Source organism: Labrus mixtus, chromosome 6 (genome assembly GCF_963584025.1).
Source record: "Labrus mixtus chromosome 6, fLabMix1.1, whole genome shotgun sequence".
Lineage (NCBI taxonomy): Eukaryota > Metazoa > Chordata > Actinopteri > Labriformes > Labridae > Labrus > Labrus mixtus.
The window spans coordinates 29210420-29232627 of NC_083617.1; the positions used below are offsets into that span (position 1 = coordinate 29210420).

General features: G+C 38.1%; 1 protein-coding gene and 1 non-coding gene across 2 annotated transcripts in view; one reads left to right on the forward strand and one right to left on the reverse strand.

Moving 5' to 3' along the window:
* Positions 1-22208, forward strand: part of LOC132975924 (dynein axonemal heavy chain 2-like) — a 71065-nt gene that overhangs the window by 16471 nt on the left and 32386 nt on the right. The window contains exons 21-46 of the mRNA XM_061040820.1: positions 199-355; positions 2407-2581; positions 3225-3388; positions 3565-3726; positions 4287-4390; positions 5367-5523; positions 5769-5851; positions 6763-6943; positions 7883-8021; positions 9602-9819; positions 10215-10307; positions 10440-10565; positions 10675-10785; positions 13190-13378; positions 13669-13772; positions 14258-14447; positions 15747-15927; positions 16146-16273; positions 17405-17557; positions 18080-18205; positions 18474-18692; positions 19811-19928; positions 20209-20345; positions 20835-20972; positions 21058-21216; positions 21435-21587. Of these exons, the coding sequence (XP_060896803.1) occupies positions 199-355; positions 2407-2581; positions 3225-3388; positions 3565-3726; positions 4287-4390; positions 5367-5523; positions 5769-5851; positions 6763-6943; positions 7883-8021; positions 9602-9819; positions 10215-10307; positions 10440-10565; positions 10675-10785; positions 13190-13378; positions 13669-13772; positions 14258-14447; positions 15747-15927; positions 16146-16273; positions 17405-17557; positions 18080-18205; positions 18474-18692; positions 19811-19928; positions 20209-20345; positions 20835-20972; positions 21058-21216; positions 21435-21587 (3865 nt within the window). The remainder of the gene's footprint in view (positions 1-198; positions 356-2406; positions 2582-3224; positions 3389-3564; positions 3727-4286; positions 4391-5366; positions 5524-5768; positions 5852-6762; positions 6944-7882; positions 8022-9601; positions 9820-10214; positions 10308-10439; positions 10566-10674; positions 10786-13189; positions 13379-13668; positions 13773-14257; positions 14448-15746; positions 15928-16145; positions 16274-17404; positions 17558-18079; positions 18206-18473; positions 18693-19810; positions 19929-20208; positions 20346-20834; positions 20973-21057; positions 21217-21434; positions 21588-22208) is intronic.
* Positions 12013-12203, reverse strand: LOC132976237 (U2 spliceosomal RNA). The gene has a single exon (XR_009673389.1). It is a non-coding gene; the product is annotated as a U2 spliceosomal RNA (small nuclear RNA).

A 22208-nucleotide genomic window follows, 5' to 3' on the forward strand; every position in this document is an offset into this window, starting at 1 on the left:
CTAGTCTTCTGACTACTCAAAGCGCTTTTACACTGCAGGTCACACCTACCCAGTCACACACTACTACTAACATAGCGATCACTACCACTGATGTTAGTACGAACGGGAAACAAAAAAAGAGAAATGTTGAATAATTGAACATTTTAGATCATGCTGTGCTTAACGTTGTGTGACTTTTTATTGTTTGTGTGTTTCTAGGCTCACACAACCACCCCAAACACTGGCTGAGCTTGGGGAGAGCCTGAAGCTCTTAGAGACTCTTAAGAGCAATTTGCCAAAAACAGAGGCTCAGATTCCTCTTATCCATGATCAGTTTGCTATTCTGGACAAATATGAGGTCCCTGTGGAACCGCCTGTAAGTACCTTGCTCATCAACAAACAAATATACTGCAGAAAGTTTTTGTCAAATAATTACAATGATCACAATACATTCCTGACCGTGAGAAAGTTTCCTTTAAGGAGATGAAACCTATCACCATTGGCATGATTTCTACCCTTAGTTAAAATACATGATCGAAGTGAACTTGAATTTAAATCATTGAAATCTAAACAGGATTTACAATTCTCTTTTTCTCTCCACCCTGTAAAATTTGCACAAGTCTGAAGAAAGGAAAAAGCACTTAAATAATAACCTTAAGGGTACTCTGAATAAATGACCTAATGATGGTCCTATGAAACCAAATCATATTGGCCTATTCAATTTGACTTTATGGAAAAAACATTTTAAAATAAAAATTCAAAATATTTAACATCCATTAGAAACAAACTGATTCAACATAAAGACTTTCAGAAAATTCTGAGAAATTATCATATTCTTCATAAACACCTCTAACAGCATTTAAGGAACTGGATGAGTGTACACTTCCTAACAATCAGAGTGGTTCACTCTCTGAAATAATGCAAATAAAGAATAGATTGTAATGAACACATTGTACACAAAGTAATGATTATTTAATTATCCAATTGCTCTCTGGTTTCCAAAGCTAAACAAAGTAAAGTTTTAAAGTAAAATTAAATGCATATCGAAATAAATATTCTCAGAACACAAAGTGAAAAGACTCTCAAAATGGTTTTGAAGATTAAGGCAGTGACTAATTGCCTTCTTTAACCTCATCATATATGTTGAAAGATACCCCAGAAAAGTAAGAATGCATTTTTCCATCATCATATTAATGAAATATGGAAACAAAAATCTGTCAGAAGAAGGACAAACCAGTGCCCAGAGTGATGCCCTAAAACAGCAAAATAAGAAAAATAGAAATAACTGGCAGAAGGCTGGGTGTCTTTAGATAAGTACTCCTCAACATACTCTTAGACGGTTTAGTAGGTTATAAATAAAGATGGCAGAATGTGCGACATTTTACACAAATATACCAGAAACTCAGTATTTCCTCTGTAAATATCCTCTGAGTCATAGGGCTGGGAATCTTTGGTTGTCTCACGGTTCGATTCGATTCGATTTAGATCAAATCTCCTCCTGTCATCTGTGAGACTGGCTGAACTTCTTGTCATTCTACTGAGTTAAAGAGCTAGCTTTAGCACTTAGCAGGGAGTGACTGATTAGCCCCAAATAATAATAATACAGAAAAAAATTACTCGTAAATTAAAAAAAAAGATAGATTTTTGGAAGTTATGAATCGATTTTAAATTTTAGAAGAGAAGAATCTCATTTTTACATGAATTGATTTTTTTTCCCACCTCTACTGATTCATGACTCCCACTGTCTGTGATGTTGTCTGACCCGTATCTACACTGAGTTTACATGGATGGGACGGCCGGCCGGCTCATCCCCTCGTGTATAAAAGTTGTTTAATTGAGGGACTAGAGAAAAGAAGAACAACATACTGTACTCACTGCTTAACTGTGTTTCTAGCTGTGTACATTGCTTTGGATAAAAGCGTCTGCTAAGTGAATTGTAGATCACACTCATTTCAGGTAAAGTTACATGCAGTGTGCAGATATGAGCATAATAAAGATCGCTACCATTAGCATGCTAGAACAACAATGCAGCTCGAGACAAGGACAATTTTGTATGCTGCTTGCGCTTTAGGCTTAGTGCTAAGTGTTTTATTATGGTGCGTTCCAATTTGATCACTCCTTTGTGAAATTGCGAGGGGAGCTGGAGGTGTGTCGCTGGAGGAGAGTGGAGGATTAAGTGTGGAGGAGGTGTTGCCAAACCGCAGTTTGTTTTGGTTCCATGCTGGTGCTCAAGGGCGACATCTATGTCAAAAAGTGGCATATTCCTCCTTTAAAAGAGATCATTTCACTACAGTTATTTTTTTCAAGCCAATCCTATTCATTCTGCCTCATTCAGACATAATCAAAACTCTGATTTCTCTAGGTCATTCATGTTCAGACAATTCCTTCTGCACATTATAACTGTCCTGTCTCTTGGATGACCCACAGGTGCAGAATATGCGAGAGGTGCTGAATGGAGAGTGGGTGTGGTTCCAGCAGGTTTTGATTGAGAGTGATGTCACGCTGCAAAAGCACAAGGAGAAGTTTAAGAACGGCCTCATCCTCTCCTCTGAGGAGTTAAAGAAGAAAGTCCAGACAATGGTGCAGGAGTTCCAGAGCACAGGTCTCGCTCTCTCTGTTTAAGATCACTTTATACACTCCTTTAAATGATCATTAAGGGTTAAATACCCATGGTTAATCATTTTCTTCACCTCCTTTCTTCAATTTTGTAGTCCCCCTTTCATTTTCTTCACCTCCTTTTTTTAAATTTTGTAGTCCCCCCTTTCAGTTACTCTCTCTGTGTTTTCTGTCCCTCCTCATTGTTCACTGATCTATTCCTCTATAACCAATGGCTTTTATATGATTTTTTTCCTCCCCTGAATATTTCCTATCCAGCTGCTTCCTTACACCAAATAGTTAGACATATCTTATAACTTCTGTCCTGCCGTATCAGCATCCTTCATTCCTTTTTCCTTCTCTCTGACTCACCTTTTATTCTACTTCCTATCTTCTTCCCTCTTGGTGTTTGTATCTTTCCTCCCCTCTTTTTCCCTTGTTTTGTCCTCTCATTAGTTTTTAAGTGAGGTCTCTCAATATTTGAAAATATGTCTGTATTATTCCTGACCACTAAGATACAGTAGATCTTTTACAATATGTTTTTGTGCTTTTGTTTGTTGACATATGATTGTGTGTGATGTGATGTTTTTGTGATTGTATGATTGTAGTGTGTTTGTTTCTCAATCTATTTTTTGCATGAACACATCCAGGTCCGTTTGACAGCGTGCTAAGCACTAAGATGGCCTTAACTCAAATAGCTGAGCATCATAGTGAACTGGAGGCTCTGAAACAGGAAGAGACCACCATCCTTCATGGGCTGGGCGTCTTTAAGATAGAACAGTCTCCCAACAAAGGCATCCTCACACTGGAAAAGGTCTGACACAGCACTATGCCTATAAGGTTCTTTTAAACTAAATTGTTGAAAATTGACAGGACATATGAGAATGGTAAAAGGTGTAACAAGGGTTCCTAGCTGCTGTGGCTTTTACATTAATCTTTATATAACTAGATGCATCTAAGTATTTGTGCACGTCTGCATATTTTGTACAGGACATAGAGCACCTGCAGCAGGTCTGGGAGATAACAAGGGAATGGAATGTCATGTGGAACAACTGGAAGGTTGGTCAGTTTGCTACGCTGCGGACAGAAAGCATGGAGAACATAGCACAGGACATGTTCAAAAAAGTCAATAAGCTGCAAAGAGAACTAAAGGTCAGTTTTACCACACACGCTGTTTAAGTTCTCATACACACAGATATTGCCTACAATAGTATATAAACAGTGCTAAATGTGTGCTCTTCTTTAGAATGCACACTATTATTAATTTATACTTTATTGATCCCACGAGGGGAAATTTGTTTATACACTCTGTCTAGTTAACATGCTACATAAACACACATGCACAAACAGGATCCTATGGACATGCACTAATGGAGAGATGTCAGAGTGAGGGGGCTGCCCACAGCAGGTGCTCCTGAGCTGGGTTAGGTTGGGTGCCTTGCTCAAGGGCACCTCGGCAGTGCTCAGGCACCTCTCCAGCTACCAGACCAATTTCCGGACTTGGTCTGTGCCGGGACTTGAACCGGTGACCCTCCGATTCCCAACCCAAGTCCCTACAGACTGAGCTACTGCTGCCCACAATTTGTTGTATCTTAACAATTTGACCAATTTCAGTTTTGTATCAAAAAATGCAAGCTCTTTTAAAATTACACATACACACATTTCACATTCATTGTACAAAACTGTGAGGATGTGTTTATGTCTGTTTGCAGGATAAAGAGTGGGATATAGTTAATGTCTCAAAGAGCAAGATTGAGCAGTTCAAGAGGATCATGCCTCTCATCGCCGATCTGAGGAACCCAGCCATGAGAGACAGGTACTGACTTAAACCAAAGTATTTGTATGCATTTATTAAAATAAATAATCATTTAACAATTGTAATTTCTGAATGTTTTAAATGTATAATATGTAGAATGTTATGACTATGTTTACATTCAAATATCTAAATTCATTAAAAATTGACTAAACCTATGTTTTTTTTTTTTTTGTTGAGTACACCTCAAATATTTCCAACTTTACATCAAAGCCAGAGAAATCCGTCATTTTATAATTGTAACAGTATGTGTCTTGTTTCGGCCACCCTCCATGATGAGCCGCCATGACAGACACAAAATGTTTATCGTTGCCGTGGAAACACCAGATGTTACGTCAAAGACCGCTGCATAAGGAAGCGTGAGCTGCTACTGAAAGCTGCCGTACTGTTATATGTTACTGCTGTATGTGCTGCTGTGATAAAAACGTTATGTAGATTATATTTGGGATACATCGTTGGTAAACATATTCTGTTTTCTCAATTGGTTTTGCCCGTTCATATTGAATACGGTCGACACTGTGTGTTTAAGACTATTGTCTTGCAATAGTTACCACCTATTAGGCAAGACAGGAACATGGAATTCTTGTTTCCTCATTCCTCATCATTTTATTTGTAGCCAAGCAAGACCTGTAACACAGTGTTTCAAATGTCAGGTACATTTCACATATATCTGTTAGTCACTGCTTGAGGAGGTTTAAAATGAGTCTTCCTGTAAATGAAAGGAGGAAAGTATACAGAAAGTGATAAACACTCATTCTACTTTGTTTCCTTCATTACACCCTTCTTTCTTTCCAAAGCACCAGACATCGGTTTTTTTTTCAGTCACCGTGCTGAAGTTGTTCAAATGTTGGTGTTACTGCTGCTGATCTATCGGCTGCTTATATCGGCTGCTAGAATTTACCCCAACTTTTTATTTGTCAGGTGACCTATCGGCTAAACCTGAGATCAAGTTGACCATAATTTCAATGTAACTTTTCAGGCACTGGAAACAGATATGCGAAGAGCTGCAGTGCACTTTTGACCAGAACAGCGCTGAATTTACCCTGGAGAAGATGATCTCTCTGGGCCTGGACAAGTATGCAGAAAAGATCTGTGAGATCTCCGGAGCTGCGAGCAAGGAACTCTCCATAGAGCAGGTCCGATCCCTTTCTGTGTTTTAGACTGATACTTAGTGGGAATATTGTATTAGCGTGAGAATGTGGTGTGAGTGTGTGAATGTCACATGTAGTGTAAAGGACTAGAAAAACATACTAATCCATGTCCACTTATTTTTAAGAAGTTCTGTCTTTGATGTATAAAAACAATATTCATGGCCCTGTGATGTCAATAAGATATTCAAATAGTGTTGTCTAATTTTCTATCTGTTTGTGTCTCATATCAGGGTCTGGATGACATTATTAAGACTTGGAAGGATACATTGCTCGACATAGCACCTTACAAAGATGAAGGCCACTACCGGCTGAGGTGAGAGGCAAGCCATGAATGCTTGGGTAGGGGTAAAGGTTATAAATATAAGCACGCTTTAATTCACTCCTAAACTTAAAGCCACTGAGGGGCTACATCGACTGGCTAATTTAGCTTGCCGGCTTCGCTCCTCAGCGTAAGATAGCGAAATAAGACAGTCCAATATCCTTCTCCTTTTAAGGAATATTTATTTGTCATTCCATTGTTGTCTTCATTAATGTCATATGTGCGATGTTCAAAAAATAATACATACATTTCCATTCAGATTCACTCTGTTACCTCATAGCGTGGCATACAGCGGCGTCTCCGTCTAGCAGCACCTGACACCCCAGTGAAAGCTTCTACCTATATAAAGTATCACCTTAACCTAAAGGCAACACCTGCTGGAACAATTTGTGTTTTGCACTTCCTAAACTTGGCTCCTACAGATGGTCATAGATGTATTTCTTAATTATGTCTTTTAGCCCATACAGTTCAAACGGCCATCTTGTGAAGGCTCAAGTTAGGCTTTGATTGTTTATAGACTAATGTAATGCCTCTGTAGCCTAGTTTTGTATAAAACATATGGTCTGCCTTTCAAAAAGACTTCCTGCAGTATGTCAGATCATTTAGGGAAGGCTGCTGTCAACAACAGTTTGAAACAAAATAAACACAATTAAATTAAATAGAGAGGGGGAATAAGACAATTGTAAGATTGTAATTTACCAAAGATAGAAAGAAAAGATGATTGAAAATCTGTCAGACGTGTACCGACACTTTCAAACGTTTAATGCTGCTGCTCAAGGGTGACATCTACTGGATCAAAAAGTTGCACATTCTTCCGTTAACAGTGAGCTTTACCTTTTTAAAGTTTAACCTTTGAAATGCATTTTTAGAAATCAATGTTCAATTCTCTGCTCTGTCTCCTCTAGAGGAACTGAAGAGGTTTTCCAGGCCCTGGAGGACAATCAGGTTATTCTGTCAACAATGAAGGCTTCTCGCTTTGTCAAGGCCTTTGAGCGGGAGGTGGACTGCTGGGAACGGCAACTATCACAGATACTGGAAGTCATAGAGATGATCCTCGTTGTACAACGTCAATGGATTTATCTGGAGGTACAGGAAAAATGATTGTAGTAAAAGATTTGTCTTTATACACAGTCATTCACTGCTAGTTATTCTTGATATAATTTAAACTGTATGGAAACCATGTTTTCTATCTGTTGTTGCCTTTTGTTATGAGAAAGATTAACTTTACTACATACTGAAGTTATTGTTGGAAATCTAATGTTCGAGTTTCATTGTTGAATACACAATGGGTCTGATACACTAAGAATGGATTGCGGCTGCTAATAGCTCAAAAAATTGTGAATTGTTAGCTCTGCTCTGTCCTAACAATATTCAGGCGTAAACATGCCCAAAGGGTTGTCCTGCTCCATGCAGTTTGCTCTTGTTTTGCACTGAATGTGGAGAAAAGCCGTCTGCACCTTTACTCTGCGCAGAGATGAGCTCTCATGCTGCTTTGTCCACATAATGATTATGAGCTAGAAGGGGAGTGGACACTCCCCTCCTAGAAAAAGAATATTAAAGTCTGCCAGAGACAACAAAAGTATTACAAAATAAAAGAAAGAAACATACAGTATGGGTTAGAAATTCTCCTCTATTTCTCATATTAACATAGTTACACCAAAATGGTAAATGCTACAACAGGACCACAGATACATATTGTATATTTGTGTTAAATAACTCAATAATATGTCGAGAAACAAATATATGGTCAGAAGTTGGCAATTGTTTGGGGTTTTGAAGAGAGGGGGGAAAGATGTGCAGCTGTGACTGCAACTGAAAAACATTTTTTAAATGAACTTTTTTAGAACCAGATATTTTTAGTAGATTTTCTATTGAGGAGAATTAAGAAAGACTGTTAAGGGCATTATTAAGTCTTGAGAAAATAGTGAATTTTAATGACATGCATTCTACTATAGAAAGTTGTTATTCACAATCAAATCTCAATTTCCATTTTCCACTTTTCATGTATTTTTTTCTACCTCCTAGAATATTTTCCAAGGAAAAGACATCCGAGAGCAACTGCCTAATGAGTGTAAAGAGTTTCAAGACGTTAGCTCTAATTGGAAGATCATCATGGGACGACTCTATGAGAATAACAACGCTTTGCAAGGAACTAAACACCCGGGTATGACAAACATTTCATTTTTTATTAAAGTTCTTATTCAACAAAAAGAAATGTTTTCACTTCAATCTTGTGCTGATTAAAAAAGCTCAACTATCTTGAAAACATTTTCCAATATATATATATTTGTTTGTTTAAAGAGAAATGTATCATACAATTCATGTTTTTATTATATTAAAAATAATTCATGTTTTTAAGTACACAGTCACAACTCTATCATTTTCCTTTGTCCTAATGACAAAAATCTATAAATACGTCCCTTTAAAGGGAATTTAAAGGGATACTTCATCCATTTGCATTAATCTTTGTATCATTAGAAACCTGGTAGTATTTTTGAATGGCCGTGCATCCCTCCCTCATTTTCCCCTGAGATGGGAAATCTTTGTATTTCTGAGTCTGAAAAGGAGCTTCCAGTGACGCAAATATCATCATATTGTGTCACTGGAAGCTGTTGCGGTTAGCAGGGTGAAACTACAACGCTAGTTCCTCATATTTTCGACCACTGAAGCTACAGACCAATCACAGATCAGTGGGTGAGAACTTGCTTGGAAGCTATGCTAACAGGCTCTATGGAGAAAGCTGATAATGGCAAAAAAATATAAATATACCGGAGAGAAATGGCTGCTGCCGACAGGCCTGGCAGCAAGCGTCTCGCGGGTGTATTGCTATATTGCTGGTCGCCGCCGGCCGCTGCCAGCTCAGCAGCCGAGACGTAATGCCTGCCGGCTCGAGCTGGGTTGGACTGGTAGTGTCGGTGCTCTCACTGTTTGCCAATTGACACAGACATAGAGTCTGTTTTCTGCCAGGAATTTTCAAGATCAATTCTGGAAGAAATCTCTGAATCAGTTGAGGAAATGGCCTTATGTGTTGAAGTAAATATGTCTGTAAACCTGACCTTAGTGGGAGTGGCCTGCGGTGCTGTGCATTCTTGGATTTGGTGTCTTTCATCCACATGAGCCAAAAAGACACTTTCTGCCTTTTCACGGCCAAGAAGGCACCAACTTCAAAATGTATTTCACATTTCTACTACATATATGACCCAATGTCAATACAGATTCATGTTTCAACGGGTGAAGTATCCCTTTAAGTCTCAACTTTGTGCTGCATTACATAATTTAGAAAGGTATTTATTTTATTCATGGTATTGGTCTACAGCAGCTTAAAAAAAGTGAAATGGAATTTTTACTTTGAATTTAGGATGAAGAAAATGCCAAAAAACAATTATTTCAGAACAGTTTAAAGGATTTTTGTGTATTGTTAAATAGTTGAAGGGTGTTGTTCTTTAAACTGTTTTAAAGGGAGTGTAACATTGAAGACATCGACTACTTCATCAACAAACATCAAGCATTGTAGTGGACCTTGAAGGCCAAACTTTTACTTGTCAATCTATCTTCCAACCCTCACCAATGGTCATAAGCTTTTGGTAATGACCAAGGTAATGAGGTAGGGGATAAAAGCCACAGAATGTGCCCTGTACAGGGGGGGCTTGGCTCAGGCTCAGACATTTGGTAAAAGAAGTTGGAAGTATACTTGTATAAAGCTAATATTCAGAATTTGGCCTCTCTTCTTTGCCTTCCTTTCAGGCTTGCTGGAGAGCTTAACAGAGATGAGTGCCAAGCTGGAGGAGATCCAGAAGGCCCTTGACATGTATCTGGAGACCAAGAGGCAGATCTTCCCAAGATTCTACTTCCTGTCTAATGATGATGTGCTGGAGATCCTAGGCCAGTCACAGAATCCACAAGCCATGCAACCCCACTTGAAGAAGTGTTTTGACAACATCAAGTGCTTGCGCATCAAAAAGGTAGGAAACTATTAAAAGTCATTTACAGGCATAGATTTACCCCTGTCTGTCAGGACCACTACTGCTACTACACTACTACAGAGAGAGATCCATTTAAGGACATTTAGTCAATTTAGGTAACTTAAAATTATACATTGATTTCATGTCATGTTGTGCTACTGAAAGCTCATACGGTACATCGTTTACTTTAAAGCTTCTCAGTATGCTCAAACCAGCCATAATAAAATGTGCCACTACTGTAGCTGCATGAACTCCAGAAATATCTTTCAAACTGAACTTTGTACCAACATCTGGAAGCTGTCACTGAATTTGTTTACACATTTTTTTATACAAATCAGTACAGAATGGAAAAGTACATACAAAGAGGTGTCATTATGTTTGTTTGTCTTCTTTAGATCGGCATGATGTCAAATGCGCAGGGGATGTTCTCTGCTGATGGGGAGTATATCAAGTTCCTGGATGAAGTTAATCTGGACAGACCTGTGGAGGTACAGCAGTGATGGTTATGATCATAAAGCTGTTCTGTTACAATCATCTGAGCATGGTGTTGGTTCTGAGAGTACAATGTATACAGAGTTATTGTGGAGATTGCTAGAGCTTTGTTTTGTTTTGTTATTAAGTTGTGGCTGTGTGACGTCGAGGCGACCATGCGTATTACACTCAAAGACTCGTTATATAAATGCCTTGAAGCTCTAAAGAGGATGACAGGACAGAGAGACAAATGGGTCAAGGAATGGCCAGGACAGGTACGTTTGTCTTTAGTTTTTTATTTTCATTTGCACCTAAAAGGTTTTTTTGTTTAAAATAAAATAAACAATATTCCAATTTACTCCAATATGTTTTCTGCTCTTTTAGATGCTCATCACAGCAAGTCAGATCCAGTGGACCACTGATGTTACAAAAGCTCTTCTTAACAGCAAGGAGAGATCTGAGAAGTCCTCTCTTAAGTCCACGAAGAAGAAACAGGTTCGTTACATACGGGACATTAAATAGTTTCAAATATTTTTGCAAAGTTCAAAGTGGAAATAAAAGGGTATATGAAATAAAGAACTAGTCACTATATCAGCTAACTGCACAAGTCTCTCAATTGTAAGGAATTTTGCAAAATAGCCAGCTATAATAATGACATGGTAGGGCACAATAAATATTCTCAATTCTCTCTGTAGATATTTTTTAAACACATCATACAGTACAATTTTTTACATTTCGTTAAAGGGGTCATATTATGCTTTTTCTGGTTTTATATGCTCTTTAGTGTGTTTTCCATGTGTCCTGTGCATGTTTAGGCACATCTATGTGCAAAAATTCAAAGTCCGCAGAAACGTGGCTTCTCCTACGTCCTCCTGCTAGCTGCAGCATTAGCTGCATGTAACGCTCGGTTCTAGCCGCCCTCGAACAAAATGTGTCAGTGTGACGTCTTGTCAGTGTGATATCACTGATCTAAGCCCATTGGCTCGTCGTGGCAAGCCCAGCAGCTCATGCTGCACGCCCGTCAACTTCTGTAGCACGCCCACGATATGCCGTAGCCTGCAGTAGCACAGTAGTGCTAAGATGCTAATGTTTTTGCTCGGCCCTCGGAGCCAAAGTGGCTGCATTCCCAATATGGTAAAAGGGGCGTGACATTTCTGAGAACCGTGCTGAGCGACTGACCAATTACGGCAGAGCCGACAGGCCCGCCGATCAGATCAGACTTGGCACACGTGGGGACTCTGAACGTGGGCACTTCAGAGCCTTAGAGAGAGTCAGAAGCGAGCCGGTGCATGGAGCGGCAGTACATGAAAACAGACACTTTTTTTTAGAACTTTAGCTATTGTGAACATACTTTAGTAGGTACATAGATTAAATATATGAACCCTAAAAAGGGCATAATATGACCTCTTTAAAGTCTATAGCAGCAGATTAAAGATATTGTCCCATTGGTCTCGTCCCTTTTCATACATTTTTTAACACTTTATGTAAACTTGACAGTACAGCAGTATAGACAGCTGATGGCTATAAACAAGTGGTCACAGAATTAAACAAAAAACATCCAGTTTTCCCAGATCAGCTGATGGCCGCAGGATTACTTTATTCTGCCTGAACTAACACAGGGCTCCATAGTTGAACATAACTTGTTAGAGCTGTTTTCCCATTGAATTAGAATAGAATAGAATAGAATTACTTTATTGATCCCAAACTGGGAAATTGTGGAGAGGAGGGTGCACCGTTCCCGGAGGTACTGCAATACCGGGTCGATGCGTGGAGTGGACGGAGCAAGCCCCTGTTCCATCTCCCAAGTCCAAAAATCAATTTAATATATGGTCCCCGGGTAGGGGACGTATCAGATATTAAACTGATAAGAACAGATACTACACTTGATCTTAGCCAAAAGGCCGAGAAGCGAAGCTAATTTAGCTGAGAAGAGAAGCTAATTTAGCTGATTAGAGTTTTTTGTAGTCCTTGCAGAGGATGTAGTGGTGGATATGTCCAATATTTCTATATCTTGCACTTACCAGAATGCCTTCACTTACATGATTTGATCAGATTTAACGTCTGTCTTTATAATGTTTAATTTGATCGATGTGAAAAGGGTTGATTTAGTCAATCAATCAATCAATTATCTTTATTTGTAAAGCGTCAATTCATAACAAGTTTTATCTCGAGACACTTTAAAAAAAGTAGGTAAAAGACCTTACTCTTTGTCTTTTAACATTACAAAAGAGCAGGTAAAATACCTTACTTATTGTTATGTTACAAAAAGCAGGTAAAATACCTTACTCATTGTTATGTTACAAAAACCTAATCTATAATGAGCGTAGCACTAGCAACTTTTAGCTAAAGTTACAGTGATAAGAAAAAACTTCCTTTTATCAGGCAGAAATCTTCTGCAAATCCCAGGCTCATGATGAATCAGCCAAAGGGATGGGGGAGATTGGATAAGGTGCAGGAAGAAGGATAGGGAACAAAGGGGGGGGGGGGGGGGGGGGGGGGTGTTCAGGCAGGCCATCCACCAACGATCCCGAGGAGCCTATAGGAGCTCCCAGGAAAACATGTAGTTAGTAACTGAGATTTAGAGATAGCGACATGCAATAATATGATGTATATGCACACAGGGAGTGTCCTCTTTAGTGTGCTCTTATCTGAAGTGTATCTTTAATCTTTGTCTCCAACTACAGAAAGTTTTTTAAATGTTAGATCCCCTAAATGAGTTAGTTGACAAATATTTGGTTTAACTTTTTTTTCTCAAGCTTTCATGTTTCTATTTTGTTAGGTGAGTCTCTTTTAAGAAAATGATCCCTACCCTGCTGTTCTCTCTTATTTATTGCATAGCACACATAATGATCTTAGAACTAACTCTTAAACCTTTGTTACAACTGTCTTTGTTTCCAAGGTCACCATGCTTCAGAGGTATTCAGAAAGCATCCGTGGCAACCTCACCAAAGTGCTACGTCTTAAGATAGTAGCGCTTGTCACAGTGGAGGTCCATGCGAGGGATGTCATTGATAAGCTGGCCAAAGCAGGCTGCAGTAACATTAATGCCTTTGAGTGGCTCTGCCAGCTGCGGCTATACTGGGAAAAGGTATGTACTGAGAAAAGCCAATGGGAATCACTGGAAGGAAACTATTTTTTGAAAAGTGATGGGAGCCACAATTTCAGCAATTTTTAGTCCTGGCTTTGTTGCTTTTCAGTTGTTTTGTTTGATGAGGACTGAAAAATCATCTGATCCTCTCAATGACTGTTTTTCCTTTTTATGGTTCTAATCGCTATCTACCTTGACTTGGGAATTAGTACAGATACATTGTTTCGAATTATTCCAAATGCATTAGGAAAACATCTTTAAACTTTCTCCTTTTTTTCATCTATCAATAGGAAATAGATGATTGCATAATCCGACAGACCAACACACGTTTCAAGTATGGATACGAGTACCTGGGCAACTCTGGACGCCTTGTCATCACTCCTCTTACTGACAGGTTGCTATCAATTATTAGCCCTTCTCAGACTGCGTTTCTGCAAAAACACTGTCAATGTTACTTCATGTGTCACTTCTTAAATGTTTTTGTTTAATTTAATACTCATGCCCAGTTTTGTTAAACTAAAAGATTTAAGTAAACTACAATGGAGCAGAGGCAAGCAACCAAAAGCAATATTACTACATACTGGTACATACATTTATACGTTGACTTGGTAACTACTTGGCTCTTTTATATTCACAGATAAAAGTCTCATTTCAGTCATCATCTTAATTGTTATTTATCAAATTGTTTTTTTGTGGACCTCGTGTTCAATACTAAGTGATGACATCCAATAATGCATTGTTTTATATTTTTCTATCAGTGCCTGTCTGTTTTCTTTGTTAAAAATAACAATTTAAAATATTCTGATCATATGGTATGCATTTAACAAAAAAACCAAAAAAAGTCTTCTTAAAGAAATGTTCAATGTTTGATTTGTTCAGGTGTTACATGACCCTGACGACAGCACTCCATCTCCATCGAGGGGGCTCTCCTAAAGGTCCAGCTGGCACTGGGAAAACAGAGACTACAAAGGACTTAGGCAAATCTCTGGGCATGTATGTGATCGTAATCAACTGCTCTGAAGGACTGGACTACAAGTCCATGGGGCGGATGTACTCTGGTCTGGCACAGGTAGGGCTCATGCTGATAATGTTCATAATGAAGGTGACAATGATTTGATTTATAACAAAGATAATGTTTTCTCCCCTACATAAGAAGAAGTACAGTTTTTGTTTTTCATGATGCCATGTACGTGAGCATACTGTTCATTGTCAGAAACTTGGGTTGGTAAACGTGTCAGGGTCAGTTTTATTTCACAAAGTTGTTATTTAAACACTTATTTCATGGTTTGCCATGTTTTTAAAAAACATTGAACTACAGGCTTTTCTTGTTTAGAAAGGTTGCTCTTTCTCTGTATTTGTGTCGGCCATATTCATGTTTAAATAGACACCTGGGGCCCATTTCAGAAAGAAGGATCAAGTGTAACCCTGAGCTCTGAGGGTTTTTACCCTCAGGTAGAAAACACAGTCCATTAAATCCACTCTGAGTAGGTTAATTGGGTGTTCAGCGCGTGCACCGCGACTAAAAAAAAAGCCAACATTAATTGAGCCCCAATACTACGATTCACCATGGCAACAGGTGAAAAAAAGAGGTCATTGTATGTTTACCCTTTGGAAAACATACATCTTCATGCGGGCACACGGTGAATATGAACAGGTTTTAAGAAGATGAAGAAAACACTTCTGCTGCATTAGCACGTAATGTAGGCTAGTCTATTCATTTAATATTTAATCAGAATTATAATAGCATATTGCAAGTGAAAACTGGTGGATTGGTATTAACCCTAAGTTTTATTTTCATAAAGATGTAATCCAGCAGGAGAAAAGTGACTTTAAAGCAGCTCAAAATGAAATATAGGAACAAACTAAGCTACCTTATTTTAATCATATTTGACATTGGCTGATTAAACAAAGTAATCTTCATTGAATGTCTATTGTATTCACACACAGGCTAATTGTCCTCTCACCTTTATCCTGTTTAGTTCTTAATTAGCCCTAATTAAATGAACATCTCCCGACGTAAATGTAGGCTCTTATTCCCTGCTGAGTAATGCACCCCCTTCATCTCGACGCTCCTCGACTAAAAGACAGTTTTATAGGCTATAGTAGGCTGTATGCCTAATGAATAATATTTAAGTTTAAGTTACCTTTCTCTGGAGCGGCCTTGGGTTACCACTCTCTCGGGTTTGAGTGACCTCCCTCTCTGAAACGGGAAACCCAGAGTTTCCCACATCTCAGGATTAACAGACTTAACCTGCTCATTGAAACGGCCCCAGGTCGGTATGATCAAAACATGACAGTTGCTTTGTTATCAAGCTAATGAAAAAGAGTTATACAAAGATTATTTTGTTTTTATTTCCACCCTGAACAGACAGGAGCGTGGGGTTGCTTCGACGAGTTCAATCGTATCAACATCGAGGTGTTGTCTGTAGTGGCCCAGCAGATCCTCTCCATCTTGTCTGCCCTCTCAGCCAAACAAACCAAGTTCCACTTTGATGGACAGCACATACGTCTTATCCCATCATGTGGAATTTTTATCACTATGAATCCTGGTAAGTTAATATTAATGTGTACCTGTATATATTGCATTTAAAGTTGCCATCTTTTAATAAAAAAAATAAGTAGAGTGTTAAGTTTGACAGATAATGATATTGTTAATAATTGTTTGTAACATTCTGAGTTGGTGTTTTAATTATTATTTTGTTTAGATAATGATCTTTTTCAGTTTTTGTTATTGTTGTATTTAGTCTCGATTCATTCTTCTTCCAAGGTTATGCTGGTCGGTCCGAGCTCCCAGACAACCTTAAGTCTATGTTCAGACCTATCTCTATGGTGGTGCCAGACTCCACTCTGATTGCTGAGATAATACTGTTTGGAGAAGGCTTCAACAACTGCAAGGTACGACTAGTCAAAACACTATTACACTGCAAACTAGTAAAACAGAACTGATGGACAAAGAAAAGGCTGATGTGCATCTTACTCTAAAAGTCTTTCTTTATTTAAAAATATTTGGCATTTACGTATACAGGTTTTAGGTACAAGTATGTTTGTTTACTTCTCTACAGTAGTCTCTGTAAACACTTAAATTATTAGGATTATTATGTTGTGTTCATCTTTAGTATAAAAAGTGTCTTGCTTTTCCATACTGTACAACAACACCATGAACAGCAGCGTTATTCAATGTCTACAAAATGTTGTGTACTGTCCAAAGTCCCAAATAAAGCACATATAAAGATTATATCCTGGTTTTTAAAAAAGTAAGTATGGAGTGCTCACTCAGAAAACCAGTGTACTTCCTGAACACTCTTTATTGGTAAAGATTAAAAGGTGGGTGAGGAATGAAGACTAAGACGAGGCAAACAATGCATACACAAGACTGGAAACTCTGAAAACTGTTATGATTATGTATACTGATATATATTTAAATCAAAATGGGGCTATATGTTAGGGCAGTAATGTCATTCTGAAGCCAAGATTATTGTACTGGTTATAGACAAGTACCAAAATGCAATTCATTCAGAAACCTGGAAAAACATGGAGTAATATTTTATAGTAATAATATCTGTCACTGTCTCACTTTGTCGCTACAACACCTTTTTTTTTTCTAAAGTGAATGTACATGTTCAAACGCTTTAATTTATTTTCTTTTTCTTTTTCACTCTAAGTTTAAATACACAGTGTCTTCTAGAAAAATCTTGTTGAACAATCACAACCTTTATTCCTCCTTTATGTAAAGAGCTGAGGTAGACTCTTTCACACTAATGTTACCAAATCAATCAGATTTATTCAGTCAAAAACAATCCCTGCCTTTCAGTGTCTAAGTAAAACATTTCAATGTGTGTCTAAAGTTGTCAGGGTCTTGTTATTGTGTTGGATATGTCTGGATTAAATGTCAGAATCAGGAATGGTTTAGAGTCATGATCATCTATGTCCTCATGCACAAATATTCTGCTTTCTGACTCTTTTCTGCCTACTATATCTATTATCATGTAATAATTTGAACTCTGTCTCTTTTTTGTGTCCTTATAGCTTCTGGCTAAGAAAGTGTTCACCCTGTACTCCCTAGCTGTGCAGCAGCTCTCTAAACAGGACCACTACGATTTTGGACTGCGAGCCCTAACTTCCTTGCTTCGTTATGCCGGAAAGAAGCGCCGAGTTTGCCCTAACGTACCCGATGAAGAAGTAGGTATCTCTCTGTTTCAATACTTTGAAACTAAAGGCGTTTCAAAACTTGGTCAGGGCTCATTGGATCCATTTATACAAAACAAACCCTTAATACAGGTATTTTATATTCATTTTTTCAAAGATAAGTTGACTATTTTATTTTGGTTTCCATATGACAAGTAGACATGTCTTACTCACTCTAAACATCCTGGCTTTTCATTTTGGCCTGAACCAAACTTATACATTCAAAGGTCTACATGAAGTATTATATAATGCTTCAGCAATCATGGTTACCCGAGTCAGGTGGGCATCTGTCAAATTAAAACAATTTGTACATATTTGGCTCTCTGTGTTAATGGACCTCCACTGAATGATGAGCAAAAAAATTCAGATTTTGAAACACGTTACAGGAATCTCGCTAAAAAAACTCCCATGCATGGGAATGGCAGGCTGTTGCTAAGGTTGTCATCTGTCATTTGGAGACTGTAAATGTTTGATAGAAATTGAAATGGTGATAAAGTCTGTTTTGTCTGTCCTCAGGTTCTGCTTATGGCAATGAAAGACATGAACATAGCCAAACTGTCGTCTTCAGATGTTCCGCTGTTCAACGGGATTACCCAGGACTTGTTTCCTGCTGTAGAGACACCTGTTATAGACTATGGCAAAGTAAGTTAGTGGTGCAGATTACAATTCCTATTGTTATTGTACACACCAATGTTTTATTAAGTAACATCAAAACAAATTAAAACTCCAAATAGGGGGTACCAGTAGCCTAGTGGTTAGTGCGCGAGCCCCATGTACAGAAGGGGCTGCCCGGGTTCAGACAGGCCATCCAACAATCCCATGAATAGGGTTAATATGTTAACCCCAGAGGTTGTCATGACAGCATGCATCACTGACTATACGTCCATCTTTTTCTGTGGTTTTGTTGCAGCTGAAGGAGGCTATAGAGGCGGAGCTTCGACAGAATGGTTTGCAGGTTTCTGCTTTTGCACTGACAAAAGTCATCCAACTTTATGAGACCAAAAACTCTCGACACTCCACCATGCTGGTGGGAAAGACTGGCAGCGCTAAGAGTGTTACCTGGAGGATCCTGCAGTGTGCTCTCACTGCCATGCATCACAAGGGAGTGCCTGGTTTCCAGTTGGTCATGGTGGGTGAAAGTGGCAAAAATGCACTGTGATTTATTGGCTAATACTGCTTTAATAAAAGAACATTCAGAGGTTTTTTTAAGCAAAACTAGTTCAAGTAGTAAAATTTGCACAAACTGACAATTTATTTTTGTTTGTTCTTATTTCAATTCTCCAAGAAGAGCTCTCTCTTAGGCAATGGATTGCACCTACTTATTCTCAAGAAATAACAATGGAGCGCCTGAGCAATGACGTTAAAAAAAAAAAAGATTGTGTATTGCTTGCAGGCTCCAATATTTGGGTACATATGGCCCCAAAGTACAGAGTACGGAAGCAAGAAGAGAGACATAATTATTATATATCAGCCACTGAATACTTCATATTGAAATTTAAACACCACTGAATTCAGAGCATTGAAATATTTTACTTTGAAAACCATATATCGTATCTGAATTTATTTCTTTACCTCAGATCCAAAAATTAAAGTAAAAAAAAGTCAAATGAAACATCCAGGCTTCCCAGGACAGGCTAGGCAATAGAGCTTAAGTATTCAATGGCTGTTAAAATTCAAAAATGTCTCTTATTTCCACAGCAAACAGCTACCCTACTGTCCACCTTTCTTCAGTTTTAAAGCATTTCTTTGATTTGATTGGTTGGAAGAGACAAACTTAAATTAAGTGCATAATTAGGGTTGACATTTCCATTTTTTAAATATTTTACAGTGATAATCAGGTTAATGTTTTCTTCTTATGTTGTCTTTACATATTACTGGCTCCTGCTTATCTTCCAACTAATCCTTCTATATTTATACCATTGCCCATTTGTTTTTCCTTTTCCTCTGTCCTTATTATACACTATCTGAGATTATGGAGAAATTCAACTGATAGTTGTTAATAAAACAACACATCTGTCTCCTCCTTCCTTTAGTCTTATACATGTTTATACCAGTCTAAAAGTCCAATTCTAGCCAACTACAGAGCTTAAGAATGTGTCTAATCAGAAGAGGTATAATCCTTTTCCATTAAAGCTGTCCTTGTGTGTTTCCATCTTCTGAACTATGAAACTACTAAACATAGTCCAGCTATTGTAATGCACTTTTCATCAACTTGTTTATCATATTCTCTCTCCTTTTGAACAACAGGATTTCCCTCTAAACCCCAAAGCGATGAGTCTAGGAGAGCTGTATGGAGAGAATGACCTCTCAACCAATGAGTGGAGTGATGGAGTGCTTTCCACCCTCATGAGAACTGCCTGTGCAGGTCATTCTCACATTTAACATAATAATTTGTTTTCAAGCTAAATATCCACAGGTTGGAATTTTTTTATTTACAAATTATTAGATAAAAGAACCTCAGTGTTTCCCCTAGGTTTACAGCGTTGGGGGGGGGGGCATCAAAGCATTACCAGTACATTGACCAATTAATCATTCTGTATAAATATTGTTAGCATCATTTATATTGTGATATATCAACTTTGCAAACATATGTAAATGTAATTTTCCATTTCTAACCCACTTTGCACCTGTTCCTCATTTGTCAGATGACAAACCAGATGAGAAGTGGATAGTGTTTGACGGGCCTGTTGACACACTTTGGATAGAGAGTATGAACTCTGTCATGGATGACAACAAGGTGCTAACACTCATCAATGGAGAGAGAATTTCCATGCCTGAACAGGTGAGATCAAAATGAGAAACCAGAGTCACTGCTTTTTATTATTATTATTATTTCACTATTACATTATTTAAGGCATCTTGAAACAGGAAATACAGCAATGTTCATTATTCATTTTTCCATGTAGACAGTTAAGAGTATGCAGTTTCTTAAATGCATTGCTTTCATTGCAGCTACTTCACTCTTAAAATTATATCATTTAAAAGGTGATTTTAGAACTGGAACAAACAACCACCGTGTGTCTTGTTAAAAAAGTTAGCTTTTAAACCAAGCGCTGGAAAACCAATTGTTTTAATTTGACATCCTCACTGTTGTACATTATTTATGTTTGCTATTTTCAGAGTTCTGTCTCTTCAGTATAGAACATAGTAATACTGAAATTCAACTTTTACAATGACATGAATCAGGTGTTTTAATATAGTCAACTTACATATCTTGATCAGTGAATTAAACGATCGAACAGAAAAAGCTAAATGAATTATTTGGTCGTAGGTGTCTCTGCTATTTGAAGTGGAGAACCTGGCACAAGCCTCTCCAGCTACTGTGTCCCGCTGTGGGATGGTCTACAATGATTACGCTGATCTGGGATGGAAGCCTTTTGTTCAATCCTGGCTGGACAAACGACACAAGGTACAATGGATTCATTACTAATCATTTCACATGATACTCTTTCCTGGTTCGCTAACCATCTAACCATTACTCGATTTCTTCACAGGCTGAAATGGAACATTTAAAGCCGTTATTTGAGAAATATATAGAGAGCACGCAGGACTTTAAGAAGGTCAACTGTAAGGAGCTGATTCCAATCTCTGAGCTTAATGGAATCACCTCATGCTGCCGTCTCTATGACTCCCTAGCTACATCCAGCAATGGGGTAGGAGTAATGAATCTCTTTCCCTCATTTTTCATTGTAATTTCTACCATGAACAATCATTTTCTAGTGTGCCTTTAATGTTGAGCTTTAATGATTTTTGGTGTAACTAATTGTAATATAAACATGCATTATCAATCTCCAATTTAGTTCATAATCCCCATCATCCCATCCAAAACAATGCCGATTGTAAAAACATTTTTTTGTCTCCCATTCTCCAGATAAACACCTCCGACACAGAAAACCTGGGTAGGATGGTGGCTCTGTGGTTCGTCTTCAGCCTTATCTGGTCCATCTGTGCCTCTGTTGATGAGGATGGACGCAGGAAGATCGACAACTTCTTGCGGGAGATGGAGGGAACATTCCCCATCAAGGTTTGAAAATATCTTTTGTTGCATGCCATTGTCTTCTCTTTGCATTTTTTCTGCATCTTTCCCTGTAAAAAAAGGTTAAAAAGTTTATTTATAAAGTGTATTTGTTTTGAATTACTGATATATAAAGACAGTCAAAATGTACCGTCCCTTATACCTAGGTTTCTTGTTTACCCCACACTTCAACTGCTGTGGTTTAACTTTGTTTTGATACAAAAAAAAAAGTGACAATGAGGGCTACCAGAGGTTTCTATCCATAATTTTTATTTGGGTTGATATCGCAAAGGTAGTTTGATAAAATTACAGTTAACAAAAAAGTAAGGAAGATTTTGTGCCAAGCTAAACATTTTAGACAAACACACTAACTCTTTTTCTACAGTATCACTTACCATTATGGCATACCAGTATCATGTTAGAATGCATTAATGTCAGCATATTAAATGCACCACTGGCATGATACTATTGAGGGTTCAATATGTACACCCCCACTTTCTTTTTTTTAAAGATTTATTTTTTGATCTTTTTGTGCCTTTATTTGAGAGATTCAGTGGATAGAGTCGGGAATCAGGGAGAGAGAGAGAGTGGGGAATGACATGCGGGAAAGGAGCCACAGGCCGGATTCGA